Here is a 25,721-nt window from a genome sequence, read left to right as displayed (position 1 = left end):
TTTCGCAAGATAGATGTACGCTCTGATGTGTCCAATTGCGCATGTTACCGCCATCTCGCGGCAATTTTCTTAATTTGAACTTGTTTAAATAATTTGTAACCATCAAACGGTTACAAATCTCAATTTCTTTAATTAATTTAATTTGTAAATATATTTACGTAGATATTTAAATAGTATTTAATGCATCATATGTTTAAAAATTATTCACTCATATTCTTTTTCTCTATCATTTTCGTGTCGCATGCGATATTATCGATTTTACTGAAAAAGACTACAGCGCTATTGGAATAATAGAACATCAATTTCATATTGCAATATTTAATTGTTAAAATTTTCAATTAAAAATTAAAATCTAATATAGATATTTATCAATTTTAAGCTAAAAATATATAACATCAAGGAACAATGTGATATCTAGAAATCAAAAATAAAAATTAAAATAATAATATTTGAAGTTTCCTTCATAGTATATCAATTTTTTAATTATTGCTATTTTATATTGCATTTATATTTTATTTGATTTATTTATAATATTTTATGATCATGTATATGTATATGAATAATAATTATTTTTATTATGTTGAAAACTTGAATCACAAATTTTTAACAGATAAAATTATTTAAGATATTTAAAAGATAAGATTCATCAAATTATGCGTTAATTAAAAAATATTTCTTTCACTTGTCATAGATTTTGTTATTTATCAATAACATTTATAAACTCGTTTTCTAAAAAATAAAAGAAAATCAATCAAGAAAGTAACAAAATTTTCAATTTTCTTTATTCTTCTCTAACAAATATTATATATTTTATTTTAATTTATTTACAATCTAAATAAATAGTATATTCTCATAATCAATTATTTGTTTATCCATTAAAAAATCTGATATCTTAAAAATCGCTCAAAAAGAAATAGAAACAATATTTTGATCCACCTTCGAAAGACATTTTATACATATAGTGCTAGACATAATCAATATCCTTTCTACAAGAAATACCTAGGCAAATACGTTCAACCTTCTACCATCTTCTAACATCCCTATAAGGTTGTTTATTCGTTCTCTGTCCTCGGTGTTCGACTTTCGGATTTGTCTTCAAATGAAGCCTTTCTCCATCGTTCTCAACTTCAACACACATAGATGTATTAGATAAAATGGCTAATGAACATCAGGAATATTAACATAACTAACGCATACTTATTTCCTGTTACTCGCATCATGAAATATTACACGAACTCCTAGCTTCATATTTTCCTGATCATGTGAGGCCGAATGTTTCGAAGTTCGTGAATAGATGAGAGTCGGTTTGCGAAACATCGGTTTCTATGTTGTTATATATGTCCACATATTCTTTTAGAAGTATTTTCTATTAGAGATTCATAACTTTACAATAGATCGTTTATACACATTTCTAATTCCATTAACATTGAAATTAGTAAAAAAAAGATTATTATTGATTAGAAAATTTAAATTATGAATTAAAAAAAAGAATTTGAATATCATTATTAGAATGAAAGTAAAGAAACAAATAGACAAACCAACAGCTCAGATATATTGCAACAACACGTACTTTAACCTACAATGTGGAACTTACATTATTAAGAATTAACAAGAAATACTTAATAATCAATAATTAAAATTTGCATATCAACAATATTAGCAATGTCTTTAACAATGTTTCAATTGCATCGCAAAGAATCTTTATCCGTTGATCTTTTCATCTTTTGATGTCTTATCATGACTTTATTATTACTTGATATTAAATGGTCTTCAATTATTTTATCACGACAATATGCAACAAAAAAATTTTTATAGAATTATTAATTTTCTTATGATAAAGTTTAACTATCATCATTTAACAATCTTCATGTTTCAAATTGAAAAAAGCTGGTAATCTAAAATTGTGTTTAATGAATATTTACTTTAATCATTAATCTGTCGTATTGGCGAATAGTGGCGGGAATTTTAAAAATGTTTCAGGTATGCTGGTGTCCGCGAGCACCTCGTTTTCGACCCTACAGCTTCCAGGACTGTAGAAGTAAAAAGATGTAAGTACTTGAGGAACATCTATCATGCTCCTTCTTCCTTTGCGTCCCTATTACGTTGGTCGTTTCTGTTTCTTTCAAAGCCACTGGAGCGGCAAATCCTTCCACCCTCCAGGAACTTAAGGGCGGACCCTTGAGTGAACCTCGCGACAGATCCGCGTATATGATGCATTCCTGATCCTTCTGGAATCGTCTTCAGAGACAAACTCGACTTCCGTTTCAGAGGAACATTTATTAACCATACATATACTTAAACATTCCAACCAAAAATTTATTCTTATTTATATATTTAAATTATTGGAACTTTCTGTTCAACGATCGTCCTTTTTACTTTAAATAAATTCTTTTAAAGATTTAGAATTAAAAAATTGTAAATTGAAATTAAGGCTAAATAAAATAAAAAATTTTATTATACAATATTAAAATAAATTTCATATCTCTTATTAATTTCTTTATTATTATAATCATCATAAAATCAGAACAATTACAGAATCATAACTACGAAATCTCTTTGAAAGGTAAAATGAAAAAAGCGGTTAATTAAGAATTACAATTATAAAATAAAAAAAAAAAAACAATGAAAATCAATATCTTCGAAGAGAAGAATGCTTGGACGAAATACATAAGATTTCACAAGGGATGAGATAACTCTACGCGCTTCCATGCTACCCTGGTCGAAGGTGTTTCGTATTACACGTGCCTGTAAGCTTGAAACACCCTGGACAACATCTAAAGCGTTCCATCAAGTTGTTTCGGGGAAATGCTCGTGAATGGAGTGGCTCGTTCATAATTTGATGGTATGCTCATGTAAAATTAGCATATTAATAAGAAAGACGGCGACAGCGGTCAGGATAGCAGGATGAAATCGCAGGAGGATCATCATCGAGACTCTTCTCCTTCCACTTCCGAGGATCCTTCGTTGCTCCTTTGTTACTCTGTGTCCCTGATGATCGAGTCTCCACATTTAGAACTCAATGAAGCGGATCTAATTGCGGTTATTACGATGACACTGCAATTTCATTGTCCGCAAAGCTTTCTAAGATTTATACGATTATTTTATTATATTCAAATACTTTAATCCAAATCGTTTCTTAAACTGTGGAGCTTTTACATTCAAACTTAAAATCTTTTTTTTGTGCGTTTTTTTTTTCTACAATTTTTACAAAAGATATCTTACTTTATTTTATAGTTTTATAAAAATCATACATCAGGATTTAAAATATATCGTTTAACGAATGTACCAAATAATTTGATTTAAATAACTATGCTATTATTAAATACATCTACTTTTAAATTTAAAGTTTATTCTTATATGATGTGATATAATATATTTTGACAGAGAATAAACTTTTTTATAGTAATGGAGTAATAAAATTTGTCGGTATGATTAATTATAACTGTGAAGAGGACAAGTTTGGACGTGTTTTAAAGAAAGTCAAATATCAACCTGTTTCCGGGGCAAAGCTCTAAAGCTACCATGGTCTCCTGTTAACAGAGATATCACTTTTCATTTTTTTCATATCTCATCACCGAGTTTTTGGTGGTTTGGGGTCAAAGAGCCAATTGAGCATCTCATTTCCTTTCATTCCGCATAAAAGCGTCAAATTGTCCGTTATAAATACGTTAAATATGAATTTATATAAATACATACACGTTGCTTACAAAACAATCGCATAACTTTAAAAAAAATTAATTGAGCTAATAATTAATTCGTTAAATTAATGTTAACTTCAATTTGTCTTTGAGACGATAAACAAATTACGAAGAAAATTGTATAAAGGAAATGATAAATGCTTTACAAGCAGAGACACTTCTCTCGCATCGAATGGTCTTCAAAAATGAGAAAATAAATAAGGTTAAAGGTCAGGTCAATCACCTGATTATCTGTATTTATATATACGTTCGATGGAAACGATTTCCTCCATTATATCTTACAATCCTGATACCAAACGTATCGTGATTTGCTCTTGATGCTGCCTTTTCTCCCTTTCTTTTCTCCGTTCATGTGACTTCAACAATGAAAACAGCCAATCACAATACTCGACACAATAACTGTGAAACATGGACTCCTGATTGTGGATGTATCGAGAACGATTCGACTTTCTCCTCAATTCTGATATCTCTAAATACGAGAATAGGCCAATAAAGATGTAACAAATCTCTTAACTTAATTTTCTACATCATAATATTATTTTTACAAAATTTATTTGTCATTTATATTTCTAAAAATTAATTAATAATTGAACTAATAATAACGATAATACTTGATAAGAATTTTTTAGAAATCTTTTAATAATATAAAAATTATATCGTGATACTGATTTGTAAATTACATCGTACGGTTACTGTATGTGCTACACGTTGTAACTAATTATTGTAACGAGTAAATCGATGGAAATTTCTGTTTCTGAGAGAGGACGGATAGTGCAGAAGCCATACGACGTGAACAGAAGCGTATTTGGTGCCATATTACATGCGCAGTGTAAACAACTCCGTTACATCGATGTAGCAGGGAAATAAAGGGATCGAGGAGGTTCCCTGGCGGGAAACTGACAAACCAGAGGCACATATTATTGCGAAGCAAAAACAGAAGAATCATAGATAGTTATATAAATCAAAATTAAAAAATATTAAATGTTAAATATAAAATTTTTCGTGTGAGTTCTATTTCATAATTTAATTTTACTTCAAACTAGATTATATAGAATATTTAGAGATAATTTTGATATCTCTGCCTTTATGAATATATGTGTATATATATATATTTATATATATATATACATATATATATTTATATATATACCTTTTCCTTATACATATTATAATCCATGATAATAAAGGAAAATTATATAAAAATATGAAGTAAAAATTGAAAGAAAGGTACTTATGATTATTATGAATGGAAGTTTATGAGTTTAAAGTGAAATCCAAAGAATTTGCATGAAATATAAGGAATATTGTGTTGTAGTTTGTGCATGAGGAATATTTAACGCAGATAGCAGAATTCATATCTTTCATATATTGCTAAATAGGAAAGTAGAATGTTCAAGAGGTTTGAGTTATGGCGTAGTCGTCATATTTTCATGGACTTCTCACCATGGCAACACCCTAGCAGCCATTGCGAGCCGCCAATTACAAGTATGTGGTATTGAAGTACCGTTATATGGAAAGCATTATTGGGCGTATCTGAAAAGAAAACATGTTAATAGATATCTGAGTAACACATACATTGCTTTCTTAGGACTGCTTCATTAATTTATTGATATTTAACTTGTCTGATGTTTATCCTTGTTTTATTTTGCAATTACTTACTTCATTTTACGATATTTTTACATCAATAGAAGGAATGAAATTATAAATGCATAAAATTTTGTATCAATGCTTTTAATAATTTTTAAAAATAATTTTTAAAATGAAATGAACATGTTAAAAAATTTGAGCAGATTGAAGAAATAACAGTCAATTTTAGCATTTATGTTGTAAATTTTACAACATTTACATAATTTAAAAAAAGAAAATTTATATAATTTAATAATATTTCTCTATTATCTTTTTCTTTTTTCTTTTAACATCTTTCAACAATCTTCTATTTATCTAAAAATCAAAATCATGTCTTAATACTTGTCATGCTTGCATAACTTTTAATTTAAAATGAGTCACAAATTCTAACATTTTATTTTTATATCATGCTTATATATTACCAGGGTGAAAATCCTTCAAAACATATATGATTCAAGAATCTTATATTCACCTTGCAACATCTGATGAGATCCTGTTCAAAATGCGTAGATGTGTCTCGTTGAAGAAAAAGCGTAAGAGAATGATGAAATATATGATGAAACACCGTTTCAGTTTTCCTACTAAAACAAATGAAAAATAAAGGAAGAGAATTTCAATTTTGATACTTCGTTTAAATTAAATTCTTTAAAAATTTTACTCAATTATGAAAGAAACAACGACTTATAAATCATTACAAAATCATTACAAAATCATTAAATCATACTTTATTTAAAAAAATAAATAGATACAAAAGAAATAAAAGATACAATGTACTTGTACCAACTATAATTGGAATCTTTCACTTCTTTTACTATCTTTACGCATTAGATGCACAATTACTAAAATTATTAAAAAAAAAAACAACACGAGTACAAATAAGAAAATCCAATACCAAACATCTTAATGCAAATATTAAAAATTGTCAAAATTTATTTTCGCTTTTAGAACGATTATTCCCAATTATAATTACAATCGATCAACTATCGTTAATCCCGATACCTCACCATACCTAAAACGTAAACCAGTCCATACCATTTACCCCATCTTACTCCTCCCTTCATCAATCTCTCCGCCCACCCCACCAGAACCCCTCGAACATGCGATTCATCCGCAGCCCAATACACGGCCAACGTTCATCGTACGAGAAACGTTCATTGTACGCTTGTAAAAACTCGTTTTCCCCACCACACACGTGACGCGCGAAGAAGAAGGACGGGTTGGTGGGGCGGGTTCCTTCGACCCTTGACGGCCCTTCCAGGACGTGTACAGGCTGGAGATGGAGAGGTTCCAAGGCCAAAACAGCTCCATCCACGTGCTGCGATCCTGCTGAAAATGCGTGGGCGCGGTCTCCCCGAGGGCTGGCCGAGGCCAGCGAAGGTCGCACCCTTTTTCGACTGGTGTATGCCTGGCCCTTTCGTCCAACCTCGTGCGGCCATCTGTCCCCTACCAGCACCGCGCGACCGTTGTCCTCCGACCTCTCCACCTTTCTTCCGAGCGATCCTGAAGGAACGGCTTGTCCCACTTGTAGGGGGCCCAGGGCGCAGGCGTCACCAGGCCACGTGGCGGCTGCTCACTTCCCATTTATATTCCGCTTCTTCTCTTGTTACCGGATAAATGGGGAGGTGGAGAGTATCAACCCCTTCCCATTGTACTCCATCCATCGTGGAAGTCGGCCTGCATCGATTCCTCGATCGAATGTGACGCAAAAAGTGACGCGCCTTTATTGCGATCGAGGCGTGTTTACGTGCTCTTTGCACGTGCGTATTGAGAAATGATTTGTATTCGTGTTTGTTCCTCAAATGAGATTATTAATCGAGATGTTTATAAAATTTTTGCACGAGTTCGATTGATAAATGAAATAAAAATAAAAATTCGTATTGTTATATTCGATGAATGTTTATTTTTAGATTATATTATTTTAAGGATTAATTGCATTTTTGAAAGGAAAATTGTTGGCGCATTTCGCTAAATAGAGCATGGTATCGGGTTACTGCTTTCATTCAATCGCAACGGTGTATCGATACACCCTCGCACGCTTCACGCATGCCCCTATCCTCTGCCTCATCGACGCACAGTGAGCTGAAAAGGCGAATGCCTCTGTTGCGCAATGCGGCATGCGCGATTCATTAGAACGTTCTCCACCTCTTTAGGCTTCGGAGCCTGTGTTTACGCATGCCACAGTGTCGATTTGCCGGCCTACCAGACCCGCCTGAAGGGTTGATTTAGATACAGTCTCAAAGCCAATCGCGAGACAATTGACAGGCTTTGTAGATTCACGCGACCACATTTTTCAATTAACTATATTTGTTTCTGCAAATTTAAAAAAAAAATGGAAAAGAAAATTTGAACGTAGAATTAGAATAAAAATCGAAGGATAGATAATATTTTTAAAAAACATTATGGAATGCGATTCTTAATTCAAAGGAATTTTTGAAACTTCACTTTGAAGATATTAAGAAAATAATTCACAATCGATAGAAATGTGTTGACTTTTTGTACTTAAATACAATAAATCATAGACTACAAAAAAAACTCTCAAACTTCCGCAACACACTGTGTAAAAATATATAAATAAAAGTTACTTTTATAATCTCCATAAGAAAATTTTTCTCCGTAAAGAAAAAAAGAAATTAAACACTATTATTCGAGCCCAAACTCAACTTTTTCCAAACCAAAGATAGCCAAACAAACGTTCCATCGCCCGCTAAATTACACAATTGATCGTGGTCTTTGATCCATCAACAACGTTTCACTCTCAAGTCGCAACTCGCCTACGAACACGTATACCCAACTCACCAACACGCATTAACCCGCTAAATGGCCGAAACACGACACCCAACAGCCACACAACACTCGACTAAAATCTCACATGTACACGTCCCCCCATCCACGGCCGTGGCCGGCGCCAAGGCCAAGTTCATCGGGTTCGAGCCGGCAGAAACGCGGGGTCGGTTCCTCGGCGTTTCTGTGTTCCTGTTCAAAGAGCGGGGGCGGCTCCCGCGGAGGGCAGGCCGTCAAACTCGCGGGGCGGAACCATGACATGAAGAGGCGGTGCGGAATCGCGACCTCGTGGCGACCAGCACTCGATACAAATTGTGCCGATCATCCACGGCGAGAGATCAGATTCCAGGTGGGCACGCTCACGGGCTGGGAAGGTTGCACAGAAGCTGGTTGCAGAGATGGATCGAGGCGTCGTGGCACGTGGAGACGCCGGTTACTCCTGGATGGGAAGGCAGCTCCAAGACGGAAACGCCCAGGCGTTAGGTGTATCTGCGTGGCGTCGCTGATGTACGCCCAGAAGACGGTGTGTAGGTGCACCTTCTTAACCCTAAACTCGGCCGGTTGCGGACGGGGTCTGGTGGGCTGTCTGAAACCGTGTTGCGAATGGATCGTGTTTTTACCACTTTCAAATTCCTTTCTCCCTCGTTTGTTGTTGTTGCGAATCGATTTTTTCCTTGATATTTCCATTGGTAATCCGTTGTGCTGCGATAGCCAATGTCCAATGAAATGCCAATATACGGAGCTCGTATATTTTTAGTAGTTTTTAATTGGATTTGACGTAATCATTGATCACAAGTGTTTTGTCATATTTTTACTTTCGTTCGTTCTATCTGTTTGTTTCGTATTTGCGTATCAATTTGTGTCAGTTTTGTCATTATATACTCGTAAATATTGGATTTAATTAGAGAAAGCGTAAAATGATTTCGTAACTGATTGCGGAAAGTCGGTTATTCGAGAGAATCACTTTCTCTGCTATACTGAAACGATTATTAACAGATCTATCGGTTATAAAATATATATTTTACGAATTAATTTATATTATTCAATTTATATCGTTTCCAAGTATCTTGATCTTGTTTTTTATTATTTTCGAATGAGTAGTTGTAATCAATCAGATAAATTATATGAAAAGATTTAATAAAAATTCTATTTACGTTATACTTTAGACTGTACATAATTTGTACATCGTTAAATATACAAATATACAAATATGATACGAACGAAGAGATTAGATGCTATATATGCATAAAATACACTGAATAAACATATTTATTAATCCAGAATGAAAACGTATTTTATCATATAGTGAAATTTAATTTGTTTACACATCCATTGATTTTATGAATTTATTATTATTATGTAAGTATTTGGTTACAAGTACTAAAAAATAATGCAGAAGAAATGAATAAAAGAAGAATTAAATTTTATTATACTACGTATTACAGATTATTAATAATGTTATAAACATAATGTGTTATCATAATTAGAATTTTCAGATAAGATAATAACATTCAATACTCTTGAAGTTTAAAAAATTCTATTCTTTTCCAAAAACAATTTTTAAAAGGCATTTTTCCCAATATTATTTTCATTTTTCCATAAAATAATTCTTCTTCGTAAATAGTTTGTACAAAACTATTGATAAAACAATTCACATACGTACATATATACCAAAGGAATTCAAAAAGATCACCATTTATCCATTCCAGATTCAATCCCACCCCTAACTCCAGATACAGAACGACACGATCCATTAATCCTCTGAACCGCCCCTTGATGGAGAGTGAACTGGCCTCGACCAGCCCCAGGGGTGTCGCACCCCAATTCGCCATCCCAACGATCTCCTCACCTTTCATCTTTCCCTGTTCCTCTTGTTTACTCTTGTATTGTCCAGAACCATCGTCGACCGCCACTTTACTCACTCATTAATCTTCATAAACATTCACCAACAAACCGTGAAAAATCCGCGTGACATGAATTTATGTTCCCCTAACACTTTTGTGTGTCATCCAATAATCAGCTGGCTCTTTCGTGGTATCCTGATAGCACTGGTTTACTGAAGCGATTTGTCTGGGGGAGGGGGGGAGACAAACCAACCACCTAAATCCCTTCACCATGTATTATTCGATTCTGGTTGTAGAACGTTTCAACCGAGAAACGGGAGATGGCGTGTAATAATGATGCAACGACATCGGCCGGTGTTACTTTGTAATGAGATGCGGTTATGGGATGTCATATTCATGAGAGGTATGTATGAATATTAATTACACCGCAGGTGACATTGCTCAGGCAGGCATCAGGATATAGGAGGTGTCCTGGATTGTAAGGAGGTTAAAAACCCTTTGAATCCAGGGTGGATCTACGAGGGTGGATGGAAGACTAGTTATTGGTCCTGAGGAATTCGTTTGAATAACGAGTATTATACTATTATATAGTTTTTAGAAGAATTCTTGAAATGTTCCAAATGGAATTGAAAGAACGAATTTTAAAGGCACGAATTTATTTTGAAAATAACATTTGTCAAGTTTTATAATATCTATTAAATTCTTACATTCTTTGAATCAATATTGAAAGAATAACGAATTTGTATTTTATAATGCGTTCATATTAATAAAAGTACAAAATGACATTTGTGATTTTCGTGTAGAATAAGAAAAATGATATGATATACTAGGATACATTTGTAAGAAAATATAAAGATTATATAACAATGTACTATTAAAAACAGACACCTAAAACGTAAAAATAACTTGGATGAAATTATCTTGTGATAAGCGATAAAAATTGCATTTTCTACATTTTCCAAAATAACTTTCCATACGATACAAATGTAGATTAAATAAACAAACCTATATCCCGATAAATCTCATCGCTAACCTAGCCTAGGCCTTCGATCCGCCAGTTTCCCGTGGGGTTCCTCGCGAGGATGTTATCCTGTGAAAAAAGCGTGGGTGGAATCCCGACGAGGTGAAACCCTTTCTCTCCAACGTCGGCAACCCGAATCCCTTCAAGCGTTCGTCACTTGATCACCCGCCATTAATTTTCCTCTCCCGTCCAATCCCCCGTTTTCCTAACCTCTCTATCCGTCGTTCTCCGTTCCGAATCGGCCGCGAAACCGACAGTTTCCGAACAACGTGACGAGCCACCAGAGCAACATAAATCCCTAAGGGCAATGTGTCACGTCCGATCTTTCCACGCGAGCACAACGGAAACACACCTTCTTTCACATCATACTCGCCTACTTCGAAAATGTGAATATATTTTATTCAACCCTTTCCCTCGGGCACTGGATTAAATTATTCCTATTCGCGGAGTTGTCCGTTCCATTCCAAGCAAACCGAGCGTGGAAACGAGGAAACGCGAACCACTCTGCATTTCCACTGCGTCGGCTAATCGACGAATCGCGTGCCACGCTTCCCAAAACGAGGCATCACGACGTGTCGTGACTAACTCGTGGCCGTTGCGTGGCCAGATCCCACGTTATACCACGGTAGAAAGCCACAAGGAATTTCGCACGACCACCAGCCTCCTTCTGCTAGCCTGGGATCAAGGGATCAAACCAATAGACTGCCGATAGCCCTTCAGATTATTAGAACGATCGGAACTCGACCCTTCCTCCATCTGGCTTGGCCTCCTACCGTTTTCGATTCTTACGACGATTTGGACGGTGGAGACCCCTGTGTGGAAATTGCTCGAACTCCTCGGTCCGGATTATTCCCTGTTCCTTAGTCGAGTTATGATGCCATCGATCTGATGCGTTAATGGACAGTTTTGACAAGCGATGATTACGGCTTGGCACGCCTGGTATAAGGGCAAGGAGCATTTCCATGAAGGAGAGAGGATTGGTACAGGTATACCACTCCTGTTTGGAAGTGGTTGGTGAATACGTGTATAGGAGAGTCGTAGTTACTCCCACTTTCAGACTCGAAGAGAGGGAACGCATAACGGATAATAATCCGGTATGACTGGATAAAGTGGAAATAACGGTGCGAGGCAAATATTCGAGATCTAAAATTTTATAAGAGTTCTTAAAAAGTTTCTTCACTTCGTTGAAGTCCAATGTACACATTAAAAAAGTTTTTAAGATGATCAAATAAATATTAGAACGCTTCTTGGTATGTTATGTCAGCCTTGCTACGATGTGTGATTCGAAGCACTTGAACAATTAATCTTTCCGTTTAGAATAGCATTTTTACATGAAGGCATTTACAATTAGAAATTAGATTGGAATCAAAGAAATTGACATTTTTCTTTGATGTCATTGAAACGCTGTAATATCCAATTTGGATTATGATTAAAACGTTTATTATTCTTTTAAAAAATTATAAATATATTGGTTTGATATAAATAAAGCAAAAATAAATCACTTGGTATACAGAAGTATTTTTATTTATTATTTTTAATTAAATTTAAACATATATATTATATTATACAATATTTATATGATTAATATAAAGTAATTCTTTATACATAATATCTATCAGAAATTAATTACGCTTCTTTATTTAGTTGTTTCTTATAATAATTTGCAATAATTTGCCACGCTTTTGGCGCCATGAATCCTTCTGGCGGATTTTCACCAGATTTTGCTAGATCTGAAATTATCAAATAATTTATTAACAAGTTCAAATACAATACTATAAAATATGATAATAATAGATATAGATAAAAATCTCACTTCGCATTTTAGTTCCTGATATAAAACTAAAATCTTGAGATCTTTCAGGCTGATAGAACGCCATTTTTCTTATTCTATTGTCATAAGCTGCTACTCTGAATGGAATTATTTCGAGATTCTGAAGACCTGGTGCGATCGACAGTACTCTGGAGCCGTGCGTTCCGTCGTATAGATTTCCTACATTTTGAATAAATTTATATAACGTCTCTGATTTAAAATACTTCTTTTAAAATATTACCATCCGGAGTTTTAGATTTGTCTGGATGTGGCAAACCCGCAGGATCACGGCCAACTATGTAAAAATTTGCGCCCGCCATCATTCTTGCTTTTGCGTGCCATTGCACCTATGCAATAATTAAACTATTGAAATATTAATAATTATAATTCGTTTATCGATTCTTTCTCCATTATCATATTTAATTACTGCACAAAGAAAAAATACTTTATAATATAAAAAGTAATGAATGTTGAAAACTGATTCTTTAAAATATCGTTATCCAAGTTATTTTAAATGTTTCAATTCTCTACAACAAATATTGATAATACCTCTGTGGGTCCAGCATAAAGCATTGGACTTGGAAAAATGGCGAGAACGGTGTCTTCGTGTAACACGCCTTCTTCGAGAACACTTTGGTGTTGATTTATTCTTACTGGTAGTGGTACGTCGTCCTCTTTTGTCCATCCTCCCAGAGGATGTAATAAAAGAACTGGTTTTTTGAAACCGCGCTCTTCAACGAGATATCTCCTTGTATCCTGTTGATGTTCATTTTAAATTATAATTACGCTTTCTAAATTTCACTTTAGTATTAATTTATAATAGCGACTCACTCACGAACCTGCATTAAAAGTGCATGGCCATTGTGTATCGGATTTCTCAACTGAAATGCGAAAACAGCGTCTGCGCCCAGCTCTCTGCACTTTTCCCTAATCTCGTTAGGGGTGAGTCTGAACTCGTCAAGGCCGTCGTTCCATCTAATCCTTTCCAAAACCTCCAATTCCCCTCCAACCAGCCAATCTCCTGATTCGTGGATCATTTTTACGTAAGGATGGCCTGGATCGTTTGTTCCGAATTCTCTGCAGCATCTGTGAATTTGTCAAAATTTTAAATTGTTACAAAAAAGAAAATGGAAAGAAACGCGTGTATCCATTTCCAAACCTTTCCTCCTTTCGATGCGCAAAGAATTCTGGTCTCCTCAAAATCGCTACAGCTCGGCCTTGGTATTTCAAAGCGAGTGCCGGTGCGTTGATGTATCTCTCTTTTTCACTCGTGTTAACAGGAAGTACAATGGGTACAGATTGATTAATACTGTCCCCATTTTCTTCGATGATCTTGAAATGTTGACACTGTTAAAAAAGAAGGGAATTTTACGTGCTATTTTCTATAACAATTTTAAACTTCTATCTCCGCGAAACTTTATTCTTTTGGATTCAATTAAAAACCGAGATAAACAAATCACCTGCAAATATTGATCCTCTCTCATAAAACCTCTAAGCGGGGTTGCCCATCCCTCGGCTAACACTTGGATCCATTGCAAATCGACATTAGTGATTTCAATGCCTTAAATCAGTCACAAATTTGTTGAAAGATTACGTGTGAAAAGGACTAGTTAAAATAAATTTCATGAAAATTCACGAGAGGAGAGAAAATTATTGGTAACATCCTATTTAATCCCCTCTGATTGAAAATTAAAAAAAAGAACGCACTAGGAAGACTCTCCGCCTCCCTCCTCGCCTCTCCTATCCTCTTCTCCTCCACAAATAATTCCTCGACTTTCTCTCGAGTCGGCGGAAGTACACCCTTCTTCCTCAGGAACTCGATCACCAGCCTCGTGGACGTTTCCAAATCGTGAATCTCCGTGTTCAGGACGAGATCCGCATGCTTGGGTACCTCGTAATCCTGCCCAATACCCGTGAAGCTTTTGATCATCCCTTTCCTCGCTTTCTCGTAAAGACCTTTCACGTCCCTCGCCTCGCAAGTCTGCATCGATGCTTGCACGAAGATCTCGAAGAATCTCAAGTTGAAGTCCTCGTGGATCCTCCTTGCCGATCTTCTGTCCGCCTCGAATGGCGAGACGAAGCTGCAGATAGTGATTATGCCGCAATCGGAAAATAATTTTGCCACTTCCGCCGCCCTTCGCACGTTTTCCTCCCGATCTTCCTTGGTGAAGCCGAGGTTCCGGTTTAACCCATGGCGGACGTTGTCGCCGTCGATGCTGTAGGCCGGTATACCCTGGCAGAATAAAATTTGTAAAAAGAAGGGATCAATGTGAGAACAATCTCGTTCGATTGTGTAACTTGTTTGAAAGTTGTCGGAAAATTTACTTGAGAGACGAGGTAATTTTCGAGTCGAAACGATATGGAAGTCTTTCCAGCACCGGACAATCCTGTCAGCCAAATGGTACACCCGCGAAATTCTTTGAATTTCCCGTACGTCTCACCTCGTCTCTCCCTCGACACGTGATGCATCTGTTGGATTACATTCGTCGCGAGTATCTGGAAATATTTGAACAAAATACGATACGAAATGAATCGTGAACCACGTTTAGAACAGTTGTTGGACACAATAGAAAATTGGAATTAAAAATTAATTGTGAACGATTTCTGAATAAATTTAAATAATTAAATATAAGACGACGAACCAGATGAAAATAAATTTTTTTACCTGATTACTTTTCCTCTGCGTATTTTGATTCTCCAACAAGGGCTTTGTGTATATCCCCATTATGCAATACTCAATTACCGATTGTCCAAGACTTTCGCGAATTTTTAATAACAAAATAAAATTATCTTTTAATTGTTCATTTTGTTCGACGACTTTTTTTTTTTCAATTCTCAATATCAAACGAGGGAGAAAGTAATCACTGTAACGATTTAAAATGCAGGCAACAGCATTGTTTGGAATTTTTTTCTTCGAGGGAGACACCGAGAAAGGAAGTGTTTAGACGCATAGGAAGTTCGGGATGGACTGTGCGAGGTTTAAGTTCCGTCAACAGAGAAAGTAAAAAGGAAAGTAAGCTCGGTTCAATAGTGGGAGGCGAAGAATTTCTCACGACACGATGCTTCGAATATCTGAAGAAACTGAGAATCGTTAAACGAAACGTCGTTAAAGTGAAACCTTATCATATCATATCTTTCTCGTATATATCTTTTTTGATGTATCTTTGCACAACACATTCGTGCGCTCGTGTTTTGAATAATAACTAAAACAAAGTTAAATATTTATTGTTAAACACTTTTCTGGTTCCCAATTCTTTTTCTCCTTCAATTTTCTGTATCATCAAATAATTTTATATTTTAATTTTAATGTTCAATATAAGAAAAAATATTGAATAATATATATATATTTAATCACAATTGTTATAGTAATTTAGAATGAATAATTGAAAATATTGTATGTCCTAACTACAGTCTCAATATTTAATTACAATGAATTTATTTTCTTAAACAAATATTATCGATTTATTCGCGATTTATGGTTATCATGATAAAGTTCAATCAACACTGATGTAGATACAATATCTAAATAACCATTGATAATAGTTTATTAGTTTAGTTTGGTGAGAAATAAAAAATATTTAGTAAATAATGAACATGCAATACGTGATTTTTCATTTATCTCAAATTAAAGATATCTATACAGAGGAATGACAAAAATAGATTACAATAATATTTTAGTTTAATTATCTTAACATTGATATATTATGGATGGAAAACCGTAAATAAATGTAATATAACAGTATATCTCGTGTTTCAAAAGTTATATATTACATATTTCATAATTTCAAGTTTCATAATGTACAGAAATAGATAGTTTAATTAATATAATTAATATGACTGTTTAATCCTTGTTCATTCTAATCTCACTCAATATAATTTACTTCAATCAATATAATTTAAATTTTGTAATATTAAATACGAGATTTATATTTCATCTATATTATTTTCTTAATTCATAACAAAGAGTAATTATATAAGAGGAGGTAATAATACGGAACCAAACATAATAATGTGATGAAATTATCATTAAATAACCATTAACTGATAATTTTTTTCCAATTTTTTATATCATCAACTAACAATTATGTAATATCATTAAAGATTTGTTAAAGAATCATTAACATATTGCAATTTTAAATTTAAATAAATTAACTTAAACATTAGATATTTAAATTAAATTACATTAAATTATTTAATTTATGTTAATCAACTAATTTGTTAGCCCAGCCATTACCTACATATATGCCAGTGTAAATTAAAAACTGAATTTACTATCATTCAAATTTCTTAACTTTTAATTCTTTACTTATAAAAAAATATGGGATATGCATATGTGTAAATTTTACAATGCAAATAAAATTTATCATCTCGTTCACGCGAAGAATATTGAAAAACGTTTAAGATGTAAAATACAACTATATTACTTTGCACAGGATTTCGTGACTTCTATTTCGATTTCTTTGCAGGTGAAAAAAGAAAAAGAGAATGCATAATGAAAGATAATCTGCGATCTAGTTTCACAATGGTGCAATGAATAGATTTTTGCAAAGTAGTATCAGAAAAAACTTGTCGAAAGTTGGCCATTGGTTGACCAGTTAAAACTAGAGAATATGTTACGATAATATCTTTTCGTAAAAATATTTTATTGAAAATAAAATTTTGCCTTCTTCGATATAATATATAATAATATTAAAAATTAATATTTGTAGTTTTAAAGAAATAATTTTACTATTAATAATTTTAATTTTCTATGATAAGTAAAAATTTTGTAAAAATTCCACATTGTTTTTGATTATTAAAATCGATAATTAAAAATCGAACTTAAATATATTCGTATATATTCAATTTTAAATCAAATTGAAAAATCAAATTATCTCACAACTGCCAATTAATTTAATGAAAAAAATGAAAATACTCACGTAATTAATGCCTGTATTGAAGTTCTCAACCTTATTCTCATGATTCATTCTTCTTCAACCACTATCAATTCTTTCTTCAAAGGATATTTATTATTATCTAAATATATCTAAACTCGATACAAAGTCAAATATCATTCAAAGTTAATGTTAAACAAAACACTGAAATTCTTTTATAAAAATCTCTTTAGAGATATCACGATTAAATGATAATGATCCACGTGGATGGATCTCTTCGAGGTACCACTGAGAGAATCTGGTGACACGTGTTCTTTCATATATGATCGGCAAGCGCCAAGGAGGCGTAGATCGTTTGCAGGAGGGGAGGAATCGCATACTCTCCCTCCCTCATTCTCTGTCCTTCTTGTTTTTTTCTTCTCTACTTCCTCTGCAAATACGACCTTGAACATAGGAAAAACTCAGAACATTGGAAAAACTCGAGGACAGCTAAATTTCTCGTTTCGTGATTCAGTTCAACCTTTCGAATTGTTTGTAACAAGTAGCAGAATGATCTTATGTATTTTCTTAGAGCTATGCTATAAGTTTGATTTTTTTTTTTTCTATTCAGAATACCGAGAAATATTGATATTTCATGATTTGTTATTGTAATTTGTATTGTAATTCAAGGCAAATTATAACAATTATAATTTTCTTTTGTGATTGTTTTTATAAATTGGTTTGTATATAGTTATTTATAATGTATGTCTTATATTTTATATTAGGGCGATTTTAAAGATTTTCTTTCTTCTTTTTTTATGAAAATGTACAATAGATGCATGGATACTATAGCAATATTAATATTCAACAAATTGTGTAATTATAATATATATAATTTTATAATATATTACGAATTGATATGTATTAGTAAATAAATATCTTAGTGTAGATAGTAGTATAGTATTTTTAGAAAAAATGGAAAAAAAGTAAGTTTTTTTTTTATATATTATATATTTCATAAAATTTTATAACATTTTAACATATTAATAGAAAAGAAATGATTGAATAAAAAAGAATTTATATTTATGGTTGTTGTCTTATTTTGTCTCTAATTAATTATTAAATTTTTAAAAGAATTTTGTTAGAAAAATTGTATTTGATTCATCGTATTTAAATGTACCCGCTTTTATATCATTAATATTTTGAATCTGTATTCAGATTGCGATAACTTCAAGTTAGTCGAGACAGTTTTCATCAAAAAAATAGAGTTGTTATGTATTTGTTGAATATAGAAAGACGTATTTTAAGCAAAAGAGTTCGAACTATTGTTGTTGTATCAATAAATTTAAATGCATAATGTCGACGAAATCCTCTGTCGATTTGCGAGCTGAACTTGCTGAATTAGTGAAACGAAAAGCAGAAATAGCTGTAAGTATCAAAAGAATTGTCAAATACACACTATACTTTTTCTTTTAAATTTATTTCTATCTTTTTACAAAATGTATTTATTTAAAACAAACGATATCATTGGATTTATTATGAAAAAGAATTTTATTTATCATTCAATATTCATCTTAAAAAATTTTCTGAAAACTACATTAGGTTATTTTAGGCGTTTAGAGGTTATGTGTGGTCCAATCTTTTGATTGTTCATTATTTTATAATTTTACAGGATACTCTTGCCAATTTAGAACGTCAAATCTATGCATTTGAAGGTAGTTATTTGGAAGATACACAACTATATGGTAATATAATACGTGGTTGGGACAGATATTTAGCCAGCAATAAAAATGCTAACAGTAAAGCAGATAAACGAAATAGGAAATTCAAAGAAGCTGAAAGGCTATTCTCAAAATCTTCTATCACCTCTATGGCTGTTAGTAATCAATATTTCATTTTATAAAATAAACAGAATTAAATTTATATTAAATTTCTAAGAATATTAATTTAAAATTATAACGTTTCAATAAAAATATACATTTGTATATATAAATTATTATAATTACTAGAATATAAATGTTATCTTTTATATATATAATTATTTTTTACTATTTTACATTTTTATAGATTATAGAGAGAAAAAATATAAATTGAATATTCAAAAATATTTTTAAAATGATATAATTTCAATAAATTAGAAATATTAAATTTTTACAGGCAGTTAGTGGACTTGTGGAAAACACCCAGGAAAAAAGTAAGGACCTCAATGGATATTCCTGAGATAGCTAATTCTTTAAAGAAAAAAAGAAAACAATTTATTTTTCATCCTATTATCCCTTCCAACTTTTCTTTTTATCCTTTCCTCGACAATAATTCTTTTTAATTTTTAAGTTATCCTTTAATGTATTTCTTTTTCTTTTTAATGTATCAATTAGATTGTTTTTAAAAAGAAAGTAAAAAAAGAGCATAATAAATGTGGATTGTTATGAAACACAATTGATTGAATTAAAAAAAAAAACTCGAAGGATATCTATTATTATTTCGAATTTTAATATAATTTCTTTTCTGTATTTAATTGTTATAAATAAATTTTAATTTATTTTTCAATCTATTTTGAAAATAGATAACTTTTCGCATAACATTCTTATATTTTTCATTGATTTTTTTCTTTCTGTTTTCTTCTGCATTCATCTTTTTTCTGTATTTAATGATAAATAAATTCAACATTTTATTCTCTTTTGAAATTCTATAAAAAGCTATTCTTTGATTTAACGATTCTATCTGCTATATTACTTTTCTCTACATATTTGTTATTAGAAAACTTGTGATTTGCTTTTAATGAACATACTGAAAGTGTACTACAATATTAGCTTACCATCTGTATCTAAATTTTAATAATAAATTTTAATTGTGTTTTTTATATTAATGTAGGTATAAAAAATATTTTATTTTATACTTTCAATCTAAAATAATTGTATTTAAAAACAAATACTTTCGGTAATATTTATTAAATCAATCAAAGTGTGGTAAAGTAACAATTATTCATATTTAAAATTACATTGCATTGTTCTATTTTAATTTCAAAAGAAAATTGCCTCGATAATACACTTTCATATATATGTATATTTGCTATATTTGCTTCTAGGTGATAGTTTCTTTCTATACGTCATAGAAAAATGTTGAAGAATACAAAAAAAAAAAAAATTTTGATCGATTAAACAGTTCGAAATTTTAATTTTTATTATTTGACACATCTGAATCGAATTATTTATCGGAAAATGAATACTTTTTCTATTATTGCTTTGATAATCGAGACTTTTTAATCGATCAAAGAAGGCCACATTTTTATTAAACGATAAGCGGTTAAGTAATTCTTGACCGATTAATCTCTCAACGAGTAATCGGTCAATTGATCGCATTGTAACCGTACAAATTGTCGATCGAGTAATCGACTGATCAATTCTTCGATCGATCGGTCAAGCTATTTCATATATTCACGTACCGATCGTAGGATCGCGGTTTTCCCATTCTAAAACTTGATTCCAGTTGACCGGTACAGTGAATCGGAGTCGCAGATCGGCAACAGCGGTAGCGAAGACAATTGCAGCCTTGTTAATTCTCACGGAACGACAGCCAATAGCGGTAGCAGCAACGGTAATAAGGAGCCAACAGGAAAAAATCACTCTGTAATTGGCCAGTACAGCCAGAACGGATCTATCGTCTCTTCCTCCGAAATCGCTGGACAATTTGCGAACGGGCATGCGAGCAACGGCAGTCTCGAGCATGTCTCTTTAAAGGAGAACACGGGGAAAGATTCGTCGAAAAATAAATCTGGGAATAGTGCGAAAAAGAACAGCAACAAGAGATCCAGAAATAGGTAGAATAGATCTGAAGTGGTATGATTGAAATAGTCCGTTCGAAGGACTATTGGAAATTTTTTTTTTTTTTTTTTTTCTTTTTTTCTTTCCTTCTTTTAACTCTTATTCGATTCTATAAAACATTGAATTTCTTCTTAGAAAAGTGAATGCTATAATCTTCATCATTAGCGATAAAAATGTTAGTTGTAGAATAAAATTTTAAGTGATAAAAGATTATTTTGCCATCCAAATAGTATTTCTATTTATGTTTAATCGATTTAAAACTGGTAAATATAGTATTGTACAAATATAAATTTCAGGTCTAGGAATAAGATGATAGAAGGATTGCGTTAGTTGAACAGTATATATATATATATATATATATATATATATATATATATATATATATATATATTAGATTTAAGAGATAAAAGTATCGGAATCTTTTTTATTTTTTGTAATTTTTTTCTTATGCGTAAAAAACATGAAATATGTTACCATTAGTTGAGATTAGTCAAATTTTATAATTGTTCTGTTTATTCGCTCTATTATTATTATTATTATTATTATTATAAGAGATAAAGCTATTTTTAATTTCAATTTAAATAGTACAATAGTTTAGATTTTTAAAAGATTTATGTTAAAAGTAGTTAGCATTCCATTATTTTTATTACATAAGAGATGTTTTATTTTATATTTAATGTATATAGAGAGACAGTACAGAGGTTGTAGTTGTAGAAAACATTAATTATTACGTAAGGAAATAGAATTAGGCAATTCTAAACTACTTTTTGTAATTACATTATTCTTAATTTCAAACTTCATATTGATTAGTTTATTTTTCTAATTAAATTCTTTTTATTAATACTTTTCTAATATAAGTTTATGTGTATTCTTCGTAAAAATGTTATTATTTACATTTGTAAAAATATTAAGAAAAAAATACTAAAAAAAAATTGAAAAATATTTTTTGTAACTATTGTATTTAAATAAAACATTGTTAGTAAAGAATTTAGAATTAATTGAATTATATAATAACATATAGTTAAGGAAAAGACGTAAAAAATATTTCAATTAAATAAATTAATTCTGAGAAAGAAACAAAGATTTGACATATTTTTAGAAAACAAAATTCTACACATGAAAAATAATAGTATGATGTATTTTTTTTTCACAATAAAATTGAAAAATTCTATACATTTGTAGTCGTTGTTTTAAAAATACAATCTTTATAGAATAGTTATATAAATTTTTTATCTCTAACGAGGATTGGGAATAATAGTCAGTGGTAAAAATGCTTTCAAATTACCATCTTGTTTCACCATATTTTTCGGAGGCTCGTTCCTGGTTACAACTGCGTTGAAACCGTTATGATCGTCAGCCGTGTACGTGACTGTCCGAATTGATCCATCCGCCTCGACCACGGAATATTCGCCCTTCACCGTGTCACCATCCCTTTCTTCCCATGCCGATTTTGAATCACCGGTGTATCCATCAAGAACACCATAGTTAAACGAGTATCTTGGATAGGCCTCCAGAAAAATTATTAAATTTTATTATTTTCACATTTTAATAAAAATTTATTATCATTAGATATGAATCAATGTAAGAAAAATTAAAAAGATAAAATATAAGATTTAAAAAGATAATGAATAAGAAATAGAAGAATATGGAGAAATCTATGATAGAGATCTTAATACGAAATAGACAATTGTATGTAAAATCAAAATATCTGATTTTGAGAGCGAATATTTAATATTTATATAAGATTTAATTTAATTATTTATATAAGATTTTAAGTAAAATCTTTAATGGAACGCGGGTAAAACTTTTTAAAAAGTTTCTTTTTTCAAAGTTACCATGTATTCTGCTTCTTTTTCGTTTTTCGTATCAGTCGCGACAACAGCGGAGGCCGTTTTAATAATTGGTGGAGCAATATACACCAACGACGACGTCTTCGGTAATAATCTGTACGAAATAGGAGAGGAAACTTTCACATAAGTCGGAAATACCGGCTCTACCTTGCCTCCAATTGATTTAAGAGCACAAGTCACAGGTACTGCAGCACCATTGGCAGCGATTGCATCGATTGGCGCACAAGGAAATCTTCTAAAGAAAAAATATTTGATTTGATAATCGTAGAAACTAGAGATAATGTAGATTTTTAATTAAGAATCTTCTTTCTTAAGTACAAATTGAATGAAAGAAGAATAAAATTTTGATGATTTATATAATCTTACTGTTGAAGAACACCAGCAATTATTAGCTTTAAGAAACAGCATAAAATCACGATCTGCAAAAAAGAAAAATATATTTATTTTCATCAGGTAAAAATCTCAAGAGATTTATTAATTGATATTCTTAAAAATATTAAGAAAAAAAAAAGTATTCCAATTCTGTTATAATTTGTATTACAATAATTTTTGATAATTATTTTACCAATTATTCTAGTAAATAAAAATCATAATGACCAAATTATATTTTAAAATGATATATTTTGACGACATATACTGTTTTATACGTACAATGTATTAAATTGAAAAGACATAAGATAACTTTATCATAAACTCTTTTTTTATACTTGAACTCGATTATTCCTAGAAATATACGTAAAGTTATAATGGAAATAATAAAAATTGAAAGACAAGTGCATATGTGTGAATCAACTTGTCGTTGCACAACCTGCAATGGCTACTGCACTCTTAAGGAGTGCCACTATATAAGTAAACTCTGAAACCAATATATGTGCGTAGGTAAGTACTTTATTCAGCGGTTCTCGAGCATTGTGCTTAAATAAAAAAAGAGAATCTAAATGTCCAACCTTCGCCACGATTAACACGCTCGATACTTGATAAATCTAAAGAAAGGTCTAAATGTTTTTTCCTTCGAAAGAAAAGATTATTATACTTCGAAAGAAATCGAGTGAACGTGGGAATCGATATTGTATATGTATACGTTTCTTGCTAATTGTGAACCGCTAGATTAAGCAATTGCACTTTCAACTAACAACCGGGGAAAAATACGAAATAAAAATTGTTGGATATATTTATAAAATTAATATTTTGGAAATGATTGCGAAAATAAAAATATTAGTTTGAATATAATTTATAATTGATTATTGAATATAATAATTGATATTACATAAAAATTATATTAATACTTTATAATTAAATTTTATAAGTTTTCATTATATTCTATATTTTTAACAAAATTTGATAATTTGTTGAATTTAGAAAATTTAATTTCAATTATAATGTTATAATATTATTTTATAACATAGATAATATAAATAATAAAGAAACATAAAAAATTCTAGAAATATATTTTCTTTTTTTATTTTGAATACATAATTTAATTGAATTTTTCAATAATATTTAAATTCCTTTTTTATATTTTTTCGTCTTACAAACCTTTTCAATAATTCTTTTAGAAAACTGTGACTGCATGTTTTAAAAACTATTGAAATCACAATTGATCAAAATTTGCACCAAAATATACACTATTTCAAAATCTTTTTTGAATTGCCATTTATTATTAAAAATTGTTTCCAATAAATTACATATTTTTTCAAAGAAAAAAATGTCTATTTCTTAGTTAATAAAATATTTAATTAATATATGCACAAAAATATTTACAAATATTTATGTATGTGATGCACTTATAAAGAAAACTTCAATAAAATTTGAGAAACATCTAACAAAACTTTCACGGCGGTCCTTCAGAGAATAGAACATCAGTATCCAGCTCATCTTTATATACAACTTATATAGGGTGATTATGAAAACTAAAACTAAAGTACTTAATGTAATTATTCGTAATATAAATATTTTATGTAAATGCATATAAATATATATAGATACGATATATAGTATACAAGTCAATATTCAATATATATTATACAATAATATTTATTTATTTTTTTAAATTTATTACTTCTTTTTAAATTTTATTTTTTACTCAATGATATAATAATAAAATTAATTTAATTACTTAATATACACAAGGCATATATATATATATATATATATATATATAAATTTATATTATTTTTATTTCTAATAAATAGAAAGAAAATTTGAATAATTCTAAGATAAAATAAATAAAGTAAAATTAAAAATTGATGTAATTTTTTCTTAAATATGATAATATTATTTTAACAAATCGAATATTATAGATATTATTATAAATATTATATCTATTAAAATTAATAGAAAATTATTCTTATCATATATATGATTAAATTTCAAGTATTTATTTCAAACACCCAATATATACGAGAACATTCACTTAC

The 25,721-nt window shown here is 30.9% G+C and overlaps 3 protein-coding genes across 4 annotated transcripts; 1 reads left to right on the top strand and 2 right to left on the bottom strand.

The window, feature by feature from the left end:
• Positions 1-12,468: 12,468 nt before the first annotated feature.
• LOC100871379 (bifunctional 3'-phosphoadenosine 5'-phosphosulfate synthase) lies at positions 12,469-21,172 on the bottom strand. 2 transcript variants are annotated; one of them, XM_012486047.2, is made up of 11 exons: positions 21,076-21,172; positions 17,700-18,097; positions 15,106-15,276; positions 14,488-15,013; positions 14,241-14,341; positions 13,940-14,127; positions 13,620-13,866; positions 13,330-13,536; positions 13,022-13,127; positions 12,784-12,960; positions 12,469-12,700 (listed from the first exon to the last, which is right to left on the bottom strand). In XM_012486047.2, exons 2-11 carry the CDS (start codon positions 17,745-17,747, stop codon positions 12,597-12,599), a joined length of 1,875 nt encoding a protein of 624 aa, XP_012341501.2. In that variant the 5' UTR covers positions 17,748-18,097; positions 21,076-21,172; the 3' UTR covers positions 12,469-12,596. The 2 variants fall into 2 exon arrangements, with proteins under 2 accessions (XP_012341501.2, XP_003693344.2); XM_003693296.4 differs by lacking the exons at positions 17,700-18,097; positions 21,076-21,172 and adding an exon at positions 15,446-15,754.
• Positions 18,827-22,441, top strand: Eaf6 (chromatin modification-related protein EAF6/MEAF6). The gene is made up of 4 exons (XM_003693297.4): positions 18,827-19,061; positions 19,306-19,509; positions 19,791-19,827; positions 21,120-22,441. The coding sequence occupies exons 1-4, from the start codon at positions 18,990-18,992 to the stop codon at positions 21,452-21,454; spliced, it is 648 nt and encodes a 215-aa protein (XP_003693345.1). The 5' UTR covers positions 18,827-18,989; the 3' UTR covers positions 21,455-22,441.
• Positions 22,442-22,565: 124 nt separating this feature from the next.
• LOC100871734 (uncharacterized) lies at positions 22,566-25,200 on the bottom strand. The gene is made up of 4 exons (XM_003693299.3): positions 24,841-25,200; positions 23,671-23,723; positions 23,290-23,539; positions 22,566-22,962 (listed from the first exon to the last, which is right to left on the bottom strand). The coding sequence occupies exons 1-4, from the start codon at positions 24,874-24,876 to the stop codon at positions 22,690-22,692; spliced, it is 612 nt and encodes a 203-aa protein (XP_003693347.1). The 5' UTR covers positions 24,877-25,200; the 3' UTR covers positions 22,566-22,689.
• Between the last annotated feature and the right edge of the window lie 521 nt (positions 25,201-25,721).

This window comes from Apis florea, unplaced genomic scaffold, assembly GCF_048593485.1.
Source record: "Apis florea isolate Af1SG1 unplaced genomic scaffold, ASM4859348v1 contig_2492_pilon, whole genome shotgun sequence".
NCBI lineage: Eukaryota > Metazoa > Arthropoda > Insecta > Hymenoptera > Apidae > Apis > Apis florea.
This window is presented reverse-complemented; position numbering and strand designations above follow the sequence as displayed.

Bases quoted from the DNA above. Each gene is read 5' to 3' on its own strand.
- LOC100871734 (XM_003693299.3), bottom strand. From the start codon at position 24,876: ATGCAGTCACAGTTTTCTAAAAGAATTATTGAAAAG. The intron at 23,540-23,670 runs GTAAGATTATAT...TTTTTTCTTTAG, and splicing joins ATTGCTGGTGTTCTTCAACA to AAGATTTCCTTGTGCGCCAA. The intron at 22,963-23,289 runs GTAACTTTGAAA...ATTTTTCTGGAG, and splicing joins AAAAAGAAGCAGAATACATG to GCCTATCCAAGATACTCGTT.
- Eaf6 (XM_003693297.4), top strand. From the start codon at position 18,990: ATGTCGACGAAATCCTCTGTCGATTTGCGAGCTGAACTTGCTGAATTA. The intron at 19,062-19,305 runs GTAAGTATCAAA...ATAATTTTACAG, and splicing joins AACGAAAAGCAGAAATAGCT to GATACTCTTGCCAATTTAGA. The intron at 19,510-19,790 runs GTTAGTAATCAA...AAATTTTTACAG, and splicing joins CTTCTATCACCTCTATGGCT to GCAGTTAGTGGACTTGTGGA.
- LOC100871379 (XM_003693296.4), bottom strand. From the start codon at position 15,505: ATGGGGATATACACAAAGCCCTTGTTGGAGAATCAAAATACGCAGAGG. The intron at 15,014-15,105 runs GTAAATTTTCCG...TTATTCTGCCAG, and splicing joins AAAATTACCTCGTCTCTCAA to GGTATACCGGCCTACAGCAT. The intron at 13,128-13,329 runs GTATTATCAATA...ATTATTGCATAG, and splicing joins TTTATGCTGGACCCACAGAG to GTGCAATGGCACGCAAAAGC.